Raw genomic sequence first — 18,616 nt, 5'->3', positions numbered from 1 at the left:
TGTCCGTTCGAACGCTGCCTGAACACTTCTACCCATGAAAGCAAGGTTAATAATGCCACCAAGAAATGCTGCAAGATCCCCATTTTATCTTTAACCATTTGGGCTAGATAGGTATAGGTAAAGTCAGCGTTCTGGGCCATCTCGAAATGCTGAAACAAACGCTCGTGCGTTACGTCGAGTTTACGCTGGATACCGCAAAGACCTTCAAAAGCCTTTGCCTTGGTCACCAGCACTGAATCCGCAAGAATTTCGATACCTGCAATGTCTTGTGGCGCTACATTTGAGAAGAAAGACTCGCGCTGAGGACCGCTATTGTTAAGCAGTTCGTAGAGTAACTCCAGGCACCTCGAAGCTTGCAAGTCCACGAAGTTCATTAGCTGAAACAGGTCTATGTGTTCAGTCAATCCAACTGAAGAGACCAAAGAATACTGCTCTAAATTCCGGCGCCAAGACCAGACTCGAGAGGAGGCTAGGTCATTGTGGCGCTCAATATCGTGTCCGAAATGTTTCGCCACGTCGCGCAAGTATCCACAGAAGACTGCTTTACCAGGCTCGGATAATGCTTGATAGTCGGGAGTTTGTATGATGCTTTCGAGATCATTTTTTAATTCCAAAATCAAGTTTTCGTAGCCAAAATCAACGGTAAGCAACTGACCGTTGGTGAATTGATCTGTGGACGTCTCCTGCTGGTAGCTAGAATAGTCCGTGATCACAAATCCCAAAATTTTCCTCCAAAAGTTGTTTAAATTCATTTCGATGGAGAAAAAAAAAATGTGTTTCAGAAATTCTAGTGGTAACGAAATCTGAAACACCGCCAGGACACACAAAACAACATACAGGTCCAACTTTTGGCAGCGCCCGAGAAGTGATTCCAAGAGAAGTGGACAATTTTTCTTTTGGAAATCAGATCCAAATCATCATTGATAAGGTGCAGAGACATATTCCATGTTTTGTGATGGTCTCTTTTCTTACACGCTGGGAAATTCACTGTCTATACCAGGATATCGCCTTTTCAATTGCATTGGATTCTTAGAAAAGCGCTTTTGAGAGACCATAGAGAATCTTCTTTAGTTGAAAATTGGCAGAAATACTGGATTCAAAGATATCACTACAATGAGGAACAAATGAATAGGAAATGGCAATCGGTCACATATACATGTTGACAGTTGTACTTGAGAAGAAAGTGAATCAAAAAGAAAAAAGAATCAGAAAAAAGGTCAAGTTTAGTCAATTAATTGTGTCAGTATTGCTCCCTTTAATACCTGTTCTCGAAGATAGATCCATAATTCACTTCAATGCACCGTCAAAAACACCCCGACCAAATCCGAAAATAAAAAGTTCAAAAGTTGGTTTCAATTCTCCTTCTTTTAAAATTTCCACCACCACTCACTACCCCGAAACTCGTTATTTCACTACCTGTCAAGGCTCCCCAGATCTCACGTGACCTCCACGTCTATCTTTCCATCCACACATAATTATAAATACCCCATCATTCCTTGATTTTTTTCTCCAAAACAATGAAATTCTCCCTCTTTGCATTGGCCCTCGCAGCCTTCACCGGCGCAGTGTCTGCTGCCGAGCCCCAACAAAACATCAACCCCGAAAAGGTTGCTCAAGACGAATCAGACCCAACTTCACTTCTCAACTTCGACTTATCGTACATCATTGAGAACCAGCCCGAACTCGGCGTCCAGCAGGTGTTGGAAATCCTGAACTCGGACCCTCTCTCCATTTACTACACCCTTGTGAACAATGAGGAACACGACATCACCGTCATGGGATTGGGAGGGGTGTTTCTCAGTCCACTCAATGGTGAGCCTGTGGTAAACATTACTGCCAGCTCAATTGGTCCAATTGTCATCAAATCCGGTGAGAAGGATGAGTTCAGACAGAAGGTCAACTTGGACATGGACACCGGCAACTATGTATTGGTTCCCAACGTGTATGCAGCCTACCAGGGCAAAATGAAGGTGGTTGATGCTAGACAACAGATGGTTTCGGTCACTGAGGTTCCGCTTTCACTCTTGAATCCACAGCTTTTGTTCGTAGAATTGGTGATGTTGGCTGTGGTGGCTGGTCTCGTGCAGTTCTTCTACCCATCGTTTTTGAGTAACTATTTCAAGGGCACTGCTCCGGTGAAGGTACCAAGAGCAGGCAAGAGCTCCGGAAGCTCGACTGCCTACGATCCTAATTGGATTCCTAAGAGTCACTTGTCTACCACCAAGAAGACGAAAACCAGAAAGGCATACTAGACTGTGCAAAGTCCCTTTCCAATTACATATTCTGGAAGGCATTGTGCCTTTTTTTCAGGACGATTGAGTTTAAAAGACTCGCCGTATAGTTAGTATTCTGTTAATTGAGAATGCTGAAAGTTCTTTGAAACGAGTAGAGCGTTTGACTGGATCTTTCCGACAGTTCTCTCGAAGCTGTACATCCAAGACGTCACAAAGAACGTTCAGAACCTCATTGGACTGATCATTGTACAATAAAAAATGTATTTCTACAAAAGGAAATTTCGCCCAGTATGTCTATTTTAAATCTAGTTGTAGGAGTTGCTCTTGTGCTTTGGGGTGAATTGGAAGTTTGGCGAGGCGGGGCCAAGGAACATTTCAGTGATCTTGATCCAGTCCTTGTAATCGGTCGAACCCAAAAGCGTCTCCAACTCGTTTCTTCCCTTCCACTTAGGTGGTCTCTCGTTAAGCTTAGGTGGGAGTCTCTCCAAGATCCCTACCGGAATGTATCTATGTGTGAAACTTATGAACTCACACATGAATCTTCTGGCATTCTCAATACCATATTCATCAGATCCCCAGTGGTCCACCGCGTAGTTGGCGAATTGTCTCATGTGCTCGAGTCTCTCGGTAGCGCTCTTGTCCAAGTACTGTTCAGCCTCAACCTCCTCGAAGATCCATGGCTTGATCAAAGCACCACGTGCAACCATGACAGAGTCGATACCCTCTGTGTTGACTGCACTGTGCCATTGCTCGTATGTGAAACAGTCACCGTTTCCAACAAACCAGGTTGGAGGAGTGTCTTGCAAGTCTTTGTTGTCTTGCTTTTTGATGTTCCAGTCTTGGACTACCTTTCCGACCTCAGCAACATAGTCCCAGTCGGCCTCTCTGGTATATCTCTGTTGTCTGGAACGACCGTGCAAAGTGATGGCTGCGACATGAGTCTCTTCTAAAACACGCGATACCAAAGACACCGCAGTGTTCTTGTGGTCCTTTGTACCTGTTCTAATTTTTACTGTGACAGGGATATCGCCCGAGCATGCGTTCATACCATTCAAGATACGGACCATTTTTGAGGGTTGATCCAAAAGAGCAGAGCCTTGGCCTTGGCGGTAGAGCAAATCAATAGGGCATCCACAGTTAAGATTGAGCTCCGAAACCAGAGTAGTCTCGTTAGCAAGTGCCTCGGCAGCCTTGGTGGCTTGTTGGTGGTGGTTGGAAGCGATTTGGACACCAAAGCCGGGGTACTCTGACGAGTGAGCTTTAGGCAACGCCCACTCGGGCTTTGCACCTTGAAGAATTGGAAGTGCAAGTGCCATTTCACTGTAGGTGACATCGGCTCCAAGAGTTTTCATGAGACGACGGTAAGGCAAGTTACCCACAGTTGTCAAGGGAGAAACGATCTTGGCGCCTTTCAAATCGATGCGCTTTTTCTCGGCTGGGGTGAATGGAGGCTCGACATACGTGGAAACGTTGTTCTTGACATCTTCTTGTCTTTTGGCGATGTTGGCCTCACTCTGGACCAAGGTGTCCAAATACTTAACATATGGATTAGCTTTAACGAAATCATACTTGTTCTTTTGAAGTTTCACTCTGCTTTCAGGGTTGATCTTGTTGAGCTCGTAGTCGTTCTTCTTTGCAAGCTCGATTTTCTCTTCCAGTTTCAACACCTCTTTGGTAGCAGGGTCGTAGTGGCTCCCGAGCCAACGACACTTGAGACCAGCGGGACAGTAGCCAATGGCATCATAAACAGGACAAGTACCAGCAATGTCGGCGGGTTTCTTGCTGAGATAAAGATCTATGTCGTGAGTATTGGTACACTTTTCGCCAAATGGACACTCCCTCATGGCGGCAGGGTTCAACACCGCCGAACACAAGCGAAGCTCCTCCCTGCGTTGTTTCAAGTCACGCTTCTTATTCTGACCACGACCCTTCTTCGATCTGTTGGATCTGTCGTCTTTCACTCTGTCTCCTGTTTCAGCAGCCTCATCATCGTAGTCCTGAAGGGTGTTCTCCACGATAAATTCCGCTTTGATTGGAGCATAGCCCTTTTGGTCCAGTCTGTCGTCCAAGTGGACCTTCTTAGGTTGAGAAGTCTCTGCGATCTCGGCTGCCCGCTTGATTGGTTCCGACATCGTGGAGTAGCGATGAGATGCGATGAGATGAGTGCGATGAGATAACGATCTGTGGCAGAGACGGAATTTGAGAGGAAAATAAATTGGAGAGGATATTTGACTGCTGAAATTGGTATCAAAATTTCTTTTTCTTTCAGAAACAATTTGTGTTTGGGTGACTACAAGGTGGTTCTATTAGGTCACTAGTATATATAGGTATGATCAGATAGATAAAAAGCATTCGATCACAATGAAAACTCGTCGAAATATTTTTGTAAGAAATTATATAAGCATTTCAACTCATCAATTTTGTTTCCCGGCCATTCTCTTCTGTAACATCAATGAGTGTAGTCTGTTCTGCACTACTGAAGTAAGGAACCAAAAGAAGCTAAACAAGACAAAGTGTTCCAACCAAAAGATATTCCACACAAATATTCCTCTTTTTATTCACAATTCGTCAAAAAAACAAAAACATTTCCTACCAAATCCCTCTCTCCACATCCCCATCTCTCCAATCCATCGCACCTCATCTCTGCACTCTTAATTTTTTGAACTACATCCTTCCCAATCATGGATAAACGTCAGAAAACACAGGCTGCGCAGCCAAAAAGGTCGCGTATCTTCTCTCCCTTCCGTGCCCTCGGCATGGTTTCGGACCATGTGCCTTTTGCCTGCGGTTCCTTGGGTGGAACCTTCTATTTGGTGACCTCTGTAGGAAGAAGTTTCCAGATCTACGACGCTGCAACGTTGCATTTGCTCTTTGTCTCGCAAAAGCAGACGCCGTCCCGAATTCTGGCCTTAGCTGCGCATTTCCACTACGTTTATGCGGGTTACGGTGATAAGATCGGCATTTACAGAAGAGGTAGACAAGAGGCAGAAATCAGTTTAAACACCACCACTCCAGGTGCTACTGTTGCTCATATTTTGGTCTTCGGTGACTACTTGGCTGCTTTGGCCTCGGATGGAACATTGGACGTCTTCAAGAAACCTGCTGGCTCCAAGTTGCACACGGAACACTACACCACCATTACCTCCATAAACCCTGAGTTCGATGGTCCTGTGGTGGGCCTTCTACACCCGCCCACATACTTAAACAAAGTGGTTGTCGCCACAGCACACAGCTTGTACATCGTCAATCTTCGTACCGCCAAGGTTGTCTACAAATCACAGCCTGCTCTTGATGGAGAACAGATCTCGTGCATTGAACATGCACCTGCGTTAGACATTATGGCTATCGGTACATCTACTGGCGGTGTTTACATCTACAATTTGCGCACGGCCAAGATCATGGGCCGCAGAATCACCGCTTCGGTCAAAGACGTTTCTGCCCGTGTCGCAGCGCTTTCGTTCCGTACCGATGGCTCGCACCACTTGGTTGCCGGTTTGAGTACGGGTGAGCTCTACTTCCATGACTTGGAGAAAAACCTGCGTGTCCACCTTTATAAAAACTGCCATGCTGAGTCTTCTGGAGGTGTCGCAAACGTTCAGTTCTTGAACGGACAGCCCATTGTAGTCACCAATGGTGGTGATAACCAATTGAAAGAGCTCGTGTTTGATCCACCTCTCTCTTCCACAAACACTGCCGTGATCAGCCCTCCTCGTCACTTGCGTTCCAGAGGTGGCCACTCGGCTGCTCCAGTTGCATTTGTCTTCCCTAATGAAGACAAATCTCACTTCATTTACTCTGCATCCAAGGATCAAACGTTCTGGAGTTTTTCCATGCGTAAAGATGCCCAGGCACAGGAATTGTCACAACGTCCACCAAAGAACGGCGGTGACCGCAAGGCTGGCTTGGTAGCCTCCATGCGTGAAAAGTTCCCAGTTATTACTAATATATCCATGTCTGTTGCCCGTGAAGGTCAATGGGAGAACATGTTAACAACACATAAAGATGAGGCATTTGCCAGAACCTGGAACTCGCAACACAAAAGAGTCGGTCGCCATAGTTTGCCTACAGTAGATGGTGGAATTGCCAAGTCTGTCTGCGTCTCCCAATGTGGAAACTTCGGTCTTGTTGGTTCCTCTGAAGGTGGAATTGGTGTCTACAACTTGCAATCAGGCCTTTTGAGAAGAAAGTACATGTTGCACAAAAAGAAGGCAGTTACCGGCTTAGCCATCGATGGCATGAACAGAAAAATGGTCAGTTGTGGTCTTGACGGTATTGTTGGATTCTACAACTTCTCTGACTCCAAGTACTTGGGCAAATTGCAACTCGATGAGCCCATCACTGACATGATCTACCATAAGGGATCGGATCTTGTAGCATGCGCTTTGGATGACTTGTCGATTGTTGTCATTGATGTTGTCACTCAAAAGGTGGTCAGAATCTTATATGGACACACCAATAGAATCACTGGTATGGATTTCTCTCCAGATGGACGCTGGATCGTCAGTGTCAGTTTGGACGGCACTCTTCGAACCTGGGACTTGCCAACTGGAGGATGTATTGACGGAATTAGACTCCCCAGTGTCGCTACCAAAGTAAAATTCTCTCCTATCGGAGACTTCCTCGCCACCAGTCACGTTTCCGGAAACGGTATCTCTTTGTGGACCAACAGAGCACAATTTCATCCTGTGTCAACGCGACACGTTGAGGAGGAGGACTTCTCAACGGTCCTTCTACCAAATGTCTCTGGAGATGGAGGTCTGACCATGCTCGAGGGTGCGCTTGATGCGCCCGACTCCGAGGACATAGATCTCGATCAATTCTATCAGTCCGTGGATCAGATCAGCGAAGATTTGTTGACTTTGGCCGTAGGTCCTAGAACCAAATACCAGACCATCTTGCATTTAGACACTATCAAGAAGAGGAACAAGCCCAAGGAGGCTGTCAAAAAGCCTACTCAAACTCCTTTCTTCATGGCGCTCTCAGGAGAGTCTGTTGGTGACCGCGCCATTGTTGCAGAAAATGGCGGCGCATCCATCCAGAAGCCAAGTAACGGAGACGACGAGGGCTCGCGCCTTCTCAATTTGAAGAACGGTGACCAGCACAATTTCGAATCAAAATTCACCCGTCTTCTTCGAGAAGCTGCTACTGCTGGTGACTACTCTGCTTTCTTAGAGTTTTTGGTGAACGCAACTCCTGCCACCATCGACCTTGAGATCAGAGCTTTGAATGCATTCCCTCCATTGACGGAGACGACCAACTTTGCGCGCGCACTTGCAGCCGGGTTGCGTAGCAATGCCAACTTCGATCTTTACCAGGCCATCATTGGGTTGTTCTTGAAGCAGCATGGAGATGTGATCAACGGCACTGCCGAGGAGGAACTCCGCGAGGCCATTGCGGCATTGGAGGAGGAGAATGCGGAGCAAGAAAAGAAGCTCGATCTGTTGGTGAAATACTGTTCGGGTGTTCTCGATTTTGTTTCGACTATATAATCTAAAACAAGCATAATAGAATAGGGAAATGCATAGACAATTAAATGAAGTCAAAAACCTCATAAACCTTCTAGCGCTAGGAATATTAAGCTCAGATCTCACTATAGCTCGGACCTTTTAATCGTTTTTTGGATGGCAATTTGCGCAGCTTTCATACTGAATCAATTACCCAAATGAGAGCGACAGGGTATTTTTAACAACACAAATGCAAAAATAAAAGATACAATTCCTTCAAAATTTGCCTAAAATTCTATTCTATCAAAAGAAATTTTACTCCCTTCCCCATACTTTACTCACTCCACACTTTCCACATCTGAATACTACATTCGACTAAAACTAACCATGAACATACAGGTCTTGAAGCCCTGGAGCAGGCTCTCGACACAAAACAATGCTCGCGTGACATCGCTACGATGTTCCGGGAACAAGGTTTACCTTGGGCTATCCAATGGCGATCTACTGGTCATGTCGATCAATAGTCAAACAGAAACACCCGGTTCTGAGCCCAATTCGATCCGCAGTTTCCGCTCCTTTACCGATGCGAAACACATGTTCACAGATAATAAGCATGCAAATTCTTTGGTGGTCGAAAAGACGTTCCTGGCGGTGTTTAAACTGGCCATTACTGCTATAGACATCATTCCACTTTTTCCGGAAAATGGCAACAGGGTAGTGCTTCTACTATCCACAGATGATCAGATACAGGTGTACGAGTGGGTTGGAGCTCATTTGAACCTAGTCAAAACGCTAGAGGAGGCACGAGGGAGTAGCGCCCGGTCGTACGTTAAGGTAGGCGATAGTAGGTATTTATTGGTAGGACTGCGCAAGAAGGTATTCCTATACAAGATCGAGCAGCGGACTCGCAATATTTATGACTTTGTTTTGGCTGCAAGCCATCTCTTTCGTGACAGAGTCAAGGAGATATGTGCGTATGGAAAGGAGGAGCTGGCTATAGTGGCGACAGGACATGGGTATCATCTATTAGAACTTGGTGGAACTTATTCTGTACGTGAACTACCAAAAGATTTTGCAAATGTTGGTGCGTTTGTGCAGCCCTCTTCTTTCACATACTTTGGCCTCTCCAGCACGGGGCCGGCGATAAGAATTGTCCCCTGCGGCAACGATCGCTCAATCATAGTGAATGATCTACAAACGGCTATGCTCAGGCCCTCCGATGGTTTCCACAGGTTGGAAGAATCTGCAGTGGTGCTCCCAACGGCGCCTGTTGCAGTCAATTACTTATACCCATGTTATATGATTGTAACATACCCAAAGACACTTGAGATTATTGACATTGATAGCGGATGCCGTATTCAAGAATTCAAACATCTGCTCAACAGCTATCAAATCTCCGTCTCTGTCTCCGACGGAAGTGTTGTCATTGGAGCTGGCTCTATGGTCTATCATTTCAGCATTTTACCTTCTCAAAAGCAGCTCGACCAATATTTATCCTCGAGCGATCCTAATCTGAACTCTCAGAAGGAGTTGAGCGCCGATGCTCGTGCTTTTGGAATCAATCGGGCCATCACCTATGTTATTTCATTGGCAGATGATGACCCATACCTTCAAGATAAAGCTAATGCTTCGGCTCTGACAGCAAAAACGAGGCAGCTTTTCCTTCGTGATTTGCAGAAGGAAAAGGCAGTCTTATATTTTGAGAGGTATTCGAGGTATGCTGAAGCTCTCGTAGATATCGCATCAGAATGGGCGATCTCATTAACAGACATCCTTCCCCTCTTCCCTGAATTTTTGAATGGAAGCACTCACAAGATATCTGGTACCTCTCGTCTGGCATCTGCACGGAAGGGAAGTATTAAAAATGTCACAATCGAAGATTTGGAGCTGTTTAAGCTGTTAGAAAAGCTCAGACCAAGCAGCGATGGTTCTTCGAAAGATCCCAATGCAGCCAAAAAAGCCGCGGCCTCTCGTTTTAGCAAAGCCGTCAATAATTTCATCGTCTATTTGACCGATCAAAGACGTATCCATTACAGTCTTTTGAGCTCACCAAATAGTGTCCACTCCATTAAATGGAAGGGCGTCGAATTGAACGCACTTGACATTTATCCTGGACTAGACCCATCAAAGGTCCAGAACATGTTGACCAGTTGCATCATCACCATTGACACGACCTTGTTTCTTTGCTATTTTTACATCAAACCTATGCTTCTTGGGCCACTTCTCCGTTTGCCAAACAACAAATGTAACGCAAAAGTTGTAAATGAATGCTTGCTCAAAAAGATTCATGCACACGATGAGGAGCTGGAAGGCTCGCTAAGTCAGCTTCTTGATTTCTATTTTGGTAGAGAGCTACACGACGATGCACTTGCGATGTTGAAAGTCTTAGCACATGATCTGGAGGAATATGAAGATAAAGGTTTCGAAAACCTTTTGCGTGGGCCTATATTGACTATTAGATACATGCAAAAGCTTACCAATGAACATTTGGACCTCGTGCTCAAGTACTCACATTGGATTTTAGAGGAGAACTCGGAGTCCCTCGTGGCGCAAGCAGAGCTTATCTTCATGAATGAGTCATACGAATGTGAGAGTTATGACAATTTCAAGGTGTTTGAGTTCCTCAAGGGTTTATCCAAATCCGATGCATTGCCTATTCGATATTTGGAGTGGCTCTTGTATGACACGGACATCTTGGAGTCTTCTTCTCGAAAGAAGCACACACTGAAGCTCACCACAAAGCTCAGTCTCTTTTATTTGAGGCACTTGAAGCTTCTTAATTCCTCGGGTGACAGTTTCTATCAAAGTGATTGGTACAAAAAGCTACACAAGTTACTTGAGAGCAATAGGGAGTTTGAGCCATGGACCATTCTTAAAAACATACCTACTAGTGAAGACAAGTATTTGAGGTTCTCGATATTCATATACAAGCGGTTGGGCGAGCATCAGAAATCTGTCGATATATTATACAACCAACTTGCAGACCTTCACGGCGCTATGGAGTACTGTGCGGAGGTTTATGAGCTGCAAGGCGGAAAGACCGCAGGAACAGACCTTTTGCAGAAACTTCTTGAGGATTTGCTCATGCACTACGAGGAGAATCAAGACGGTATAGTCACGCTTCTCCTCGCCCAAGGCCACCGCATGTCAACCCTCAACATTCTTGCCGCGCTCCCTAACACGTTTCCACTACACAAACTTAGTCTTTACTTAGAGGTCACCACTCAGGCCAAGCAAAACGAGCTCTATGTGGCAAGAATGGCGGGCCAACTAAACAAAGTGGGTGCTTCCAAACTCAAACATCAACTTCTCCGCGCCCAGCAGGGCTATTGTACGGTCACCAGCAGGAACGAAGTATGTCAGATCTGTGGGAAAAGCCTCAGCAGTGGGATGTTATGTGCGGGCCACAATCATCATGCTGTCCATTATGGGTGTGGTATGAAGTCAGAGGCAGCCTAAAGATACACAGGAGATCTGCGCCTATAGATTATACCATACACAGAAATTGCAGTCTACTTGAGGCCATAGAAGATGTTGAACGCATTCCTGTCATATGATAAGTATCAATACCACCAAACTACAATCAACTCACTGAATGCGAATTGCAACACACTACAACAATTCGTTTCGCCGATTCCGGATAAAAAATCCGTTTTGAATTTTTATTATTAGTGCTAATTTCCAAACCCCAAAAGGGTCTCATCGATTTCTTCCCTCTGCAGGAATTTACCCCAGTTCTTCCACTTATCATTCATCATACACACTGACAACAACCCATTTCTTCACCAATCGAGGTACCCAACGCTCAAAACCGACCTCCGTCAAATCTATATAAAGCCCTGCGCGTTCCCACCCATCACATTTTCCCAATGTCGACCAAGCCCCTGCCTCTGGACCAATCGGCATCCCCCAATCCAGAAACAGCATCTTCGTTCCGACTCCCGCCCATCTCATTCTTGGCGCGAGACCATGCTTCCGCTCCCCATTTTGCGTCGTTGATTCTGCCGCTTCGACACCTGCAAGCGGGTCCAGACCAGGAGCCGGGAACACTGCCTGTCGAAAGAAATATACTCCTGGAACCGGCATCTCTGGCTGGACTTCCGCCAAAAGAAGATATTCGCTCGCTCCCAAAACCGAAGGCTCTTGGGTTGTTTCCGCTGCAGTCTGCAGGCGAGCCATTGTCACATAACCTTGTGACATCTCTTAGTTCTCCAAATGTGAAGACAGAGAACGGGAATGTAGAAGAAACGAGGAGCGAAAAGGAGACTTCAGTTAAAGAAAAACGCGCTTCTCCCCATCATGAGGCTCCATTGGCCAAGAAGCCAAAAGGTCCACCCATACTAGACAAAAGGCCACTAGAGAAACTACTTAAATCGCTCTACCCTGTGCGCAGACATTTGGGCACAGTGGTTTATAATCCAACAACCACCTGGGAGACACTCCAGTTCGAGCATTTGCATGGTTTGCAGGAACATGATAAGCAACAACTTAGGGAGATCCGGGAGCGATACCTTGAACGGAAAGCAGAACAGTTCTCGATGGAAAAGAAGGAGTATATTCCATCGATTCCTCCCTTATCAGACGCTTGTATCAATTCGTTTCTCGAAGTGAAGATTCCTTACAGATTCATCAAGGCGTTTATTGAGGACTTCACGGCGGGGACGGTGCAGCGGAAGAGAGAACTATGGGGTGGTGCCGGCGGGATTTACACCGACGACTCGGACATTTTGAGTGTACTCTGTCATCTCGGGCTTTTTGATGATGACCTAGATCTCACCGCGTGCAATTCGGAATGGGAGCCAAGCAACGTGATTAAACCGCTCAAGATACTGAAGGACGCTGACGATGTTGAATTGCTAGACTTGTCCGTGACACTCATAATTTACCCTGGCTTGAACGCTTACCATGGTTATTATAAAAATGGCATAAATTCTAGGTCATGGGCTCATAAACTGCAGCATGATGGTCTCAGTTATGGCGTCTTCCAGGTGAAGTGGGAGACCTGTATCATGTCGATGGACGAACGAAGCATTTATAAGAAGTCAGCGCTAGAGATTGAGGCTGATCGACTCTATGAAGCATCAAACACCAGCAAAGGCGGCTGGAGATTTGACCATAAGCTCTACCAAAGACTACAGAAAGAAGCGCAAAAGGCGGTCGAGCCACCAAAATAACCATAATCAATTTAATTCATGACTCAATAATGCTACACAATTTGTAATAGATTTTTGTCTGTCCCCCACAATCAACTGATTTGCAGCCATTCAGGAATTTCACCAGTCGCAGAGATTGGCGTGTCACGTGACCGGCGTCAAAAAAATGAAAGAATCCGTCGAATGCAGATTCAACTTCCATCTTTCAACCCCTAAATGCGCTTCACTTAAACAAAACGACAAATCTCTCATAGTCGCAGTCGCTCCCCTGACATGATCTCCGAAAACCCCACCATCCTTGCTCGTTCACGTCGACATCCAGAAACGCCGTCCTGCCTGCAGTACCGATGGCCAGCCTTTCCCCCAAGTTTATGTGGGGATAAGCGATGAGACACCTACATCCCCATACAATAGGACTGTGGCCCTACATATACAACTCGGTACCTCCCCGAGCAAGTTCATCAATCACACAGGCCGATGGTTCCCACGACGTCACCTAAAGAAACAAGCCCCTCCAGTTATCCCCAGAGCCCGACGCCGTCTAGTACCCGAAAAACAATCAGCAGCCCTAGAAAAGAGCTGAAAAAGTCCCACTGGTTTTTCCGCCGCCTAGCTTCTGAGTGGCACGCCTTTGTTCTGAAGCTCAAGGATCTACTGGAGCCCCATACTTCTGGAGACGAAGCCCTCGACTCCATCTTTGAAAGCAGCGACGACGATTTCATTGGACGCAGTCCTGGAAAGTACGGGCAGGTAACTCAGATCGAGTCCCAGTTTTTGTTGGACTACAAGAAGCATCGCACTCTTGAGAAGGTCTACGAGGCGCATATAGCCAAGGAGAAAAACAAAGGTGGGAAACAGTTCACGCACCAGTGCATCGAGATTCAGCCACTACGATCCAGTATGCTGGCACAGCCTGTTGTTCAAAGTAGTCCCGAGAGTGGCTTCACTCATCCTTTCACGCAAAACGCCATTGGTAGTCCCAAGGCGAGTGGATCAACGATCAACGGAGCATCTGGAACAAAAAGCACGGTTGCAACACTTGGAAGCAACGGTGTCAACTCCGATATCAATGGCGCAACCTTGGCTTCTTCTATAGACTTTGAGAACGAAAGAGTGTCTTCGAAGACAGACGTGGTCTTGAACTTCACCTCACCGCAGCGCCGCCGGTCGACATGCAACTTGGGCGAGAAGCTTTGGGAGGAGAGACGGAATCGATGGCTTGAAACGTCGCTTGACAATGCTGAGCTAGTGAGCCAGAGACAGTCGAGACTGAGTTTGGCTCATATCAACTCAAAGTTGCACCCACAGATCTACACCATGTTCGTGGAGAAGTCCAAGCCTTTGAAGAATGGCGCGCGGATCAACTTAGAAGATTTGGTGTCCGTCATCAATGCGGGTTGGACCAAAGATGCCAAATGGGACCGTGCTGCGAGAGGTTTGCCATAGCCTAGCGGTAGATTATGGTCAAAAATAGCACTTCTTCCTTGACATGCCAAAACCTTTTAAAAGACATGCCATCGCTTTTCAAACGAAAGTTGGATTGTGTCTAGAAGTTAACCCTCTCAAGGGAATACTCTCAACCCTCCTTTATTCACTCCTCTCTGCAACCAAGTCATATGCTCAATTGCAGACCCTTCATCAGTTTCATCACATAATTTTTCTGTTTCAACTCGACCGCGGCGCGCAGCCAAGCTCCGCTTTTGGCTTTATGGCACGTCGTTTAGTTATGCCTCACACTCTCATTTTAATACAATTCTGTTCCATCACCGCTTTTTCGCATCCACTAGGCTCAATGTATTCTCCAACACCCGAATCTCCTGATCGGCTAGCTCAAGTCGCCTCTGAAGGACATCCACATAGCTACTCTGAGACTCTGTATCTACGGCAAGACTACGACGAGATTTCTTTATGTATGCACCCAAACGTTCCTTCTCGTTCACAGCACGCACGTAATTCGGCGCGATGTCATCGTTGAGCTGGCGATCGATCTCTTTATCAAGCTCATGTATGGTCGAGATCTTCTCGATCACAGAGGATGTATTCTGGGCTGACGTCAGCGAATTGGCCTTTATGAGTGCCGATACCGCTGCTGCAAGCTGGTCTGCGGCGGCTCCCGCCTCCTGAAGTCTTTCTCTCTGCTGTTCTTTGGCGTCAAGAAGCAATTGTCTGTGAGAGGCCATTTTTCACAGAATGACGGGGGAACGGGGCGTATTTATAGTTTTGAAAGGATTTCTTTCCTGTGTATGGCGGAAATGTAGGCGTAGTTAATGAAGCCAGGGTTCAATTGGTTGTTTGTTTGGGGTTGTACTCGCCCCCTTTCATTAGTAATAAATACTGTATGAGTAGTTTGGTGGTGATACATAGAATGTTTGAGAAATGATAAGGAAAATTGAAAAAGGAGTAAGACGCTTTGGTTTTGTTTGTGTTTTCTTGACTTTAGGGGGGCTATTTTTTATTTGTTGATGAATTTAATAATTGACAAATTCAGAGTTCTGTTTGAAGTTGAGTGTTTCATGTCATTTCACAAAATCTCTGCAACCTGACCTAGCTACTTCATTTCAAAATTTGGCTAAATCTATTCCTGGGTTTTCTTTGCTTTTTATTTTGTGATGATGTTACTTATCTTCGACTTCAAGGCTACTTTTTATGTCAATGGTGGTTTGTGAAAACCCCCTACTCCGAAATCAATCGAAAAGCACCCTTTTATGAGTAACTACTATTATCGAGAGACAAAATTAGAATCATTTTAATTTCTGAAACAGAATCCGCGATACTGATTCTGGAGATGTGCTTCGAGATGTACATGAAATTCTACCAGGTGTCTACTCAAGCGACTCTACAAACTTTTAGCAGAAATTCTTCAAACCTTTCAGTATTCCAAACACGAGAATCAGTTTCAGTTCAACTTCGCTTCTGTTTAAGCAATTTTGCCCACATTTTGGCGGAAGTTGACGGTCGATTGACTGTTGCATTCCAAGCACGAAAAGCACTTCAAAACAGACACTTTCGAGGCAATGAGTAATTGATATGAATTGGAGAAAGTTTTTCACACCAATGATTTATTTCTTGTGCATTCTTCAATACTTATGCATGATACCCGCTGACACAATGTACATGCAGATCCAACTAGGCATTTAGCAGCCACTTTAATTCAGGCATGATGGAGCACATATATGCCCATTTGTGATACAAAGTTACTGCTCACAAGAAGAAGAAATATTACTTTAAGGCAACAGATCCTATCTTCATGGAGTTTCCGGTCATTCTTCCAGGGCACATATCCGTAGTCTACTACATTCTGGTGTGAAAGCCGTAGTGATATTGCTAAATGTGTATGAAAGAGATTCGAATGGGGTTTTCATTATTCTTTTACAAAAAAACTCATTTATTGACGAGTTCAATGAATTTGAAGTGTTTGAGTCGTTGTTGGAAACAGAATTGTTGAGATCGCCGTTTCAAATACTGGAAAAGATTGTTATATCTGAAATCAAAGATGTCATGGAGTCTTGTTTGACGGTTTTATTAAAGGAAGGGGTCCGGTTTACAGCTATTCGGAAGTATAGAGGTAAGTACGATGTGTACACAAAATTGAGAGATTCAAACTAGGTTTCTGCTTGATAGTTCCATTCTGAATAGTGTACTCCATTTATATGCGAAGTCTCTGGAAACGAACCATCCAATCAGCCCGGTCTGAAGATCGTGTTGCTGTCGTTTCTTGTATTTTTTTTAGATAAATGCCAATCTATCCAGAAAATGCAAGTCTGGTCACAACATGGATGAGATATCGATTTGGCTCGTGCGCATCGCTAGTTTGCCCTATGTGGGGCAACGAAAGTATCTGTCCCACAGGTCAGCAACATACCAAATGTTTCAACTTTTGAAAAGTCATACTTTATTCAGCAAGTGATCTCTTGTCTCTATCTGCAAATCATATGGTTGTGTTCGATTACAAGGACGAGGAACAACTTAAACAATGCAAAACCTCCACTCCATGTGATCGAATAATGACAACGCCCCGTTTCATCTAACGTAATTATTCTAGATTTAAATCTGAGAATAAACCATCTAACAGAAATGGTCAATTATTAAGTATTGATTCCCCAGATAAGTTCCATGCAGTGACAATCCATTGCAACAATCAATACCACATTAAACATGGAATATCTCACGGATACAGCTCTCTTCGTGCGACAGCCCAACGAGCCCATTGCTCCTAACCAGATCTACGACTTTCTGTTTGTTTCTACCGCCTCTACAGCTCAATTGGTCGATCTTACTCACTCAGTGATAACCTCCGCCGTTCTTCTGCCGCCAGATACGCTACGGGTCTGGGAATTACGTCTTACGCTTCTTTTATTTGAGGGCAATTTACCTGTTGCAAAAAGAGAGGCCATCAACCTCAACCGCCTGATATATTTGCATGAGAATCCAGATGCAAAAGTGAATGTGGCCCAAAATGCAAAACCAGTTGGCGGGAATGATCAACAGCCGCAAGCAGGCAGAACAAATGCTCCACAACAAATATATCCACTCCCTCGAAACAACGAGAATGGTGTGCCATACCTGTTACTTCTCTTATTGCTTCGATTGAAGTCTACACCAAGCATGGGAATGGTCAATGAGTGTTATCGGGTGTGCTATCAGCTCCGATTGAGGGGCCAAGATGTTGAAGAATCGCTTTTGCAAGACCAGTTAATGCAATTGGTGTATTTGATTGTAGTAGAGCTAGTGATCACCAAAAATAGTCTTACGTTGGTCTCGTATCTCGAGTCCTTGATCCGGACATTAGAAGATCAATTGGCAGTGAAGAAGATGCAAAAGTCAGAGCGGTATTTGGAAAATGTCACATTTGCATTGTTCATAGCCAGAGCGCTCGTGATCTTGCATCAAACAAAAAATACGGCAGCCCAGGACAAGCAGTTCGAGACGTTAGCTACGCAATTTACCAGTGAGAATTCCCTGGCATTGAGAACTTTGAGTTTTGCAATGAATTCTTGGGCGCCACATGTGGGTGGGCCAGCACCGGCACCAGAAGAGAAGGTCCTGGAGACAGATCTCACCGGTTCATCGATAATTGCTTTTTTGCGTAGTGGGAGAATTTCCACTCGAATAATCTGCTGTACGTTAGCGGTATGGGACTTGGATGCAGCCTTCGATGCCAATTTAGGTGATGAAAAACTACAAGTGGAAGTGCCTCAGGGAGAAGATAAGTTGGACAAGATATATTCTTATGTAATGTCTCAATGGGGAGATCACGCCAACCGTGTTTTTTGCATTGAATAGGAGTGAATGTCCTCTTAAACACGGCAAATAGCACTGTGGTAGGCGCCAGGTGCGTCAAGTCTCCAATGATTTCCTAAATGCGCAAATGAACTTTTGTAAAGACTAACAATGGCTCATGTTCGCCATTTTATACTTTCTGTCATTTAAAAGATTTGAGAGTGAGACTGGGAGAACCAATACAAGAGCCAACAAATGGGTTTTAATTGCTTAAGAATGCTACGAAATAATTAAATTCCAAACTTGCTAGAAGCAATTTGACTAACTGTATAAGTCACGCTAATACCATTGTTCATGTAATATCTACTAATACTACATTAACTCTTGAAAACGAAGTTCAACATGGTACCCAAAAACACTAAAATGTGAAATAATCCAAAAAATGCCGTAGAACAGAATTAAAAATACATCTTCTTTGTCATATCGGTCAGCTTCAGAATTGGCTGCAAAAAGAGCCCCCACCCCAAAGGCCAACCAAATCACCAGGGCTACAGCCCTAAACCAC

General features: G+C 45.1%; 7 protein-coding genes across 7 annotated transcripts; 6 read left to right on the top strand and 1 right to left on the bottom strand.

Moving 5' to 3' along the window:
- Nucleotides 1–1,517: 1,517 nt before the first annotated feature.
- Nucleotides 1,518–2,252, top strand: PUMCH_000894 (uncharacterized protein; the record flags this gene model as incomplete). Its single annotated transcript, XM_063019968.1, has 1 exon — nt 1,518–2,252. One exon carries the CDS (start codon nt 1,518–1,520, stop codon nt 2,250–2,252), a length of 735 nt encoding a protein of 244 aa, XP_062876038.1.
- A 287-nt stretch (nt 2,253–2,539) lies between these two features.
- On the bottom strand, nt 2,540–4,366 carry PUMCH_000893 (uncharacterized protein; the record flags this gene model as incomplete). The annotated part of the gene is made up of 1 exon (XM_063019967.1): nt 2,540–4,366. One exon carries the CDS (start codon nt 4,364–4,366, stop codon nt 2,540–2,542), a length of 1,827 nt encoding a protein of 608 aa, XP_062876037.1.
- Nucleotides 4,367–4,915: 549 nt separating this feature from the next.
- PUMCH_000892 (uncharacterized protein) lies at nt 4,916–7,723 on the top strand (the record flags this gene model as incomplete). Its single annotated transcript, XM_063019966.1, has 1 exon — nt 4,916–7,723. One exon carries the CDS (start codon nt 4,916–4,918, stop codon nt 7,721–7,723), a length of 2,808 nt encoding a protein of 935 aa, XP_062876036.1.
- Nucleotides 7,724–8,065: 342 nt separating this feature from the next.
- On the top strand, nt 8,066–11,137 carry PUMCH_000891 (uncharacterized protein; the record flags this gene model as incomplete). The annotated part of the gene is made up of 1 exon (XM_063019965.1): nt 8,066–11,137. The coding sequence occupies one exon, from the start codon at nt 8,066–8,068 to the stop codon at nt 11,135–11,137; it is 3,072 nt and encodes a 1,023-aa protein (XP_062876035.1).
- Nucleotides 11,138–11,547: 410 nt separating this feature from the next.
- Nucleotides 11,548–12,852, top strand: PUMCH_000890 (uncharacterized protein; the record flags this gene model as incomplete). Its single annotated transcript, XM_063019964.1, has 1 exon — nt 11,548–12,852. The coding sequence occupies one exon, from the start codon at nt 11,548–11,550 to the stop codon at nt 12,850–12,852; it is 1,305 nt and encodes a 434-aa protein (XP_062876034.1).
- Nucleotides 12,853–13,308: 456 nt separating this feature from the next.
- PUMCH_000889 (uncharacterized protein) lies at nt 13,309–14,277 on the top strand (the record flags this gene model as incomplete). Its single annotated transcript, XM_063019963.1, has 1 exon — nt 13,309–14,277. One exon carries the CDS (start codon nt 13,309–13,311, stop codon nt 14,275–14,277), a length of 969 nt encoding a protein of 322 aa, XP_062876033.1.
- A 2,709-nt stretch (nt 14,278–16,986) lies between these two features.
- PUMCH_000888 (uncharacterized protein) lies at nt 16,987–18,114 on the top strand (the record flags this gene model as incomplete). Its single annotated transcript, XM_063019962.1, has 1 exon — nt 16,987–18,114. One exon carries the CDS (start codon nt 16,987–16,989, stop codon nt 18,112–18,114), a length of 1,128 nt encoding a protein of 375 aa, XP_062876032.1.
- Between the last annotated feature and the right edge of the window lie 502 nt (nt 18,115–18,616).

The sequence above is a fragment of the Australozyma saopauloensis genome, chromosome 1, assembly GCF_035610405.1.
Source record: "Australozyma saopauloensis chromosome 1, complete sequence".
Classification (NCBI taxonomy): Eukaryota; Fungi; Ascomycota; class Pichiomycetes; order Serinales; family Metschnikowiaceae; genus Australozyma; species Australozyma saopauloensis.
The sequence above is the reverse complement of the archived record's forward strand: the minus strand, read 5'-3'. Positions and strand labels throughout refer to the sequence as shown.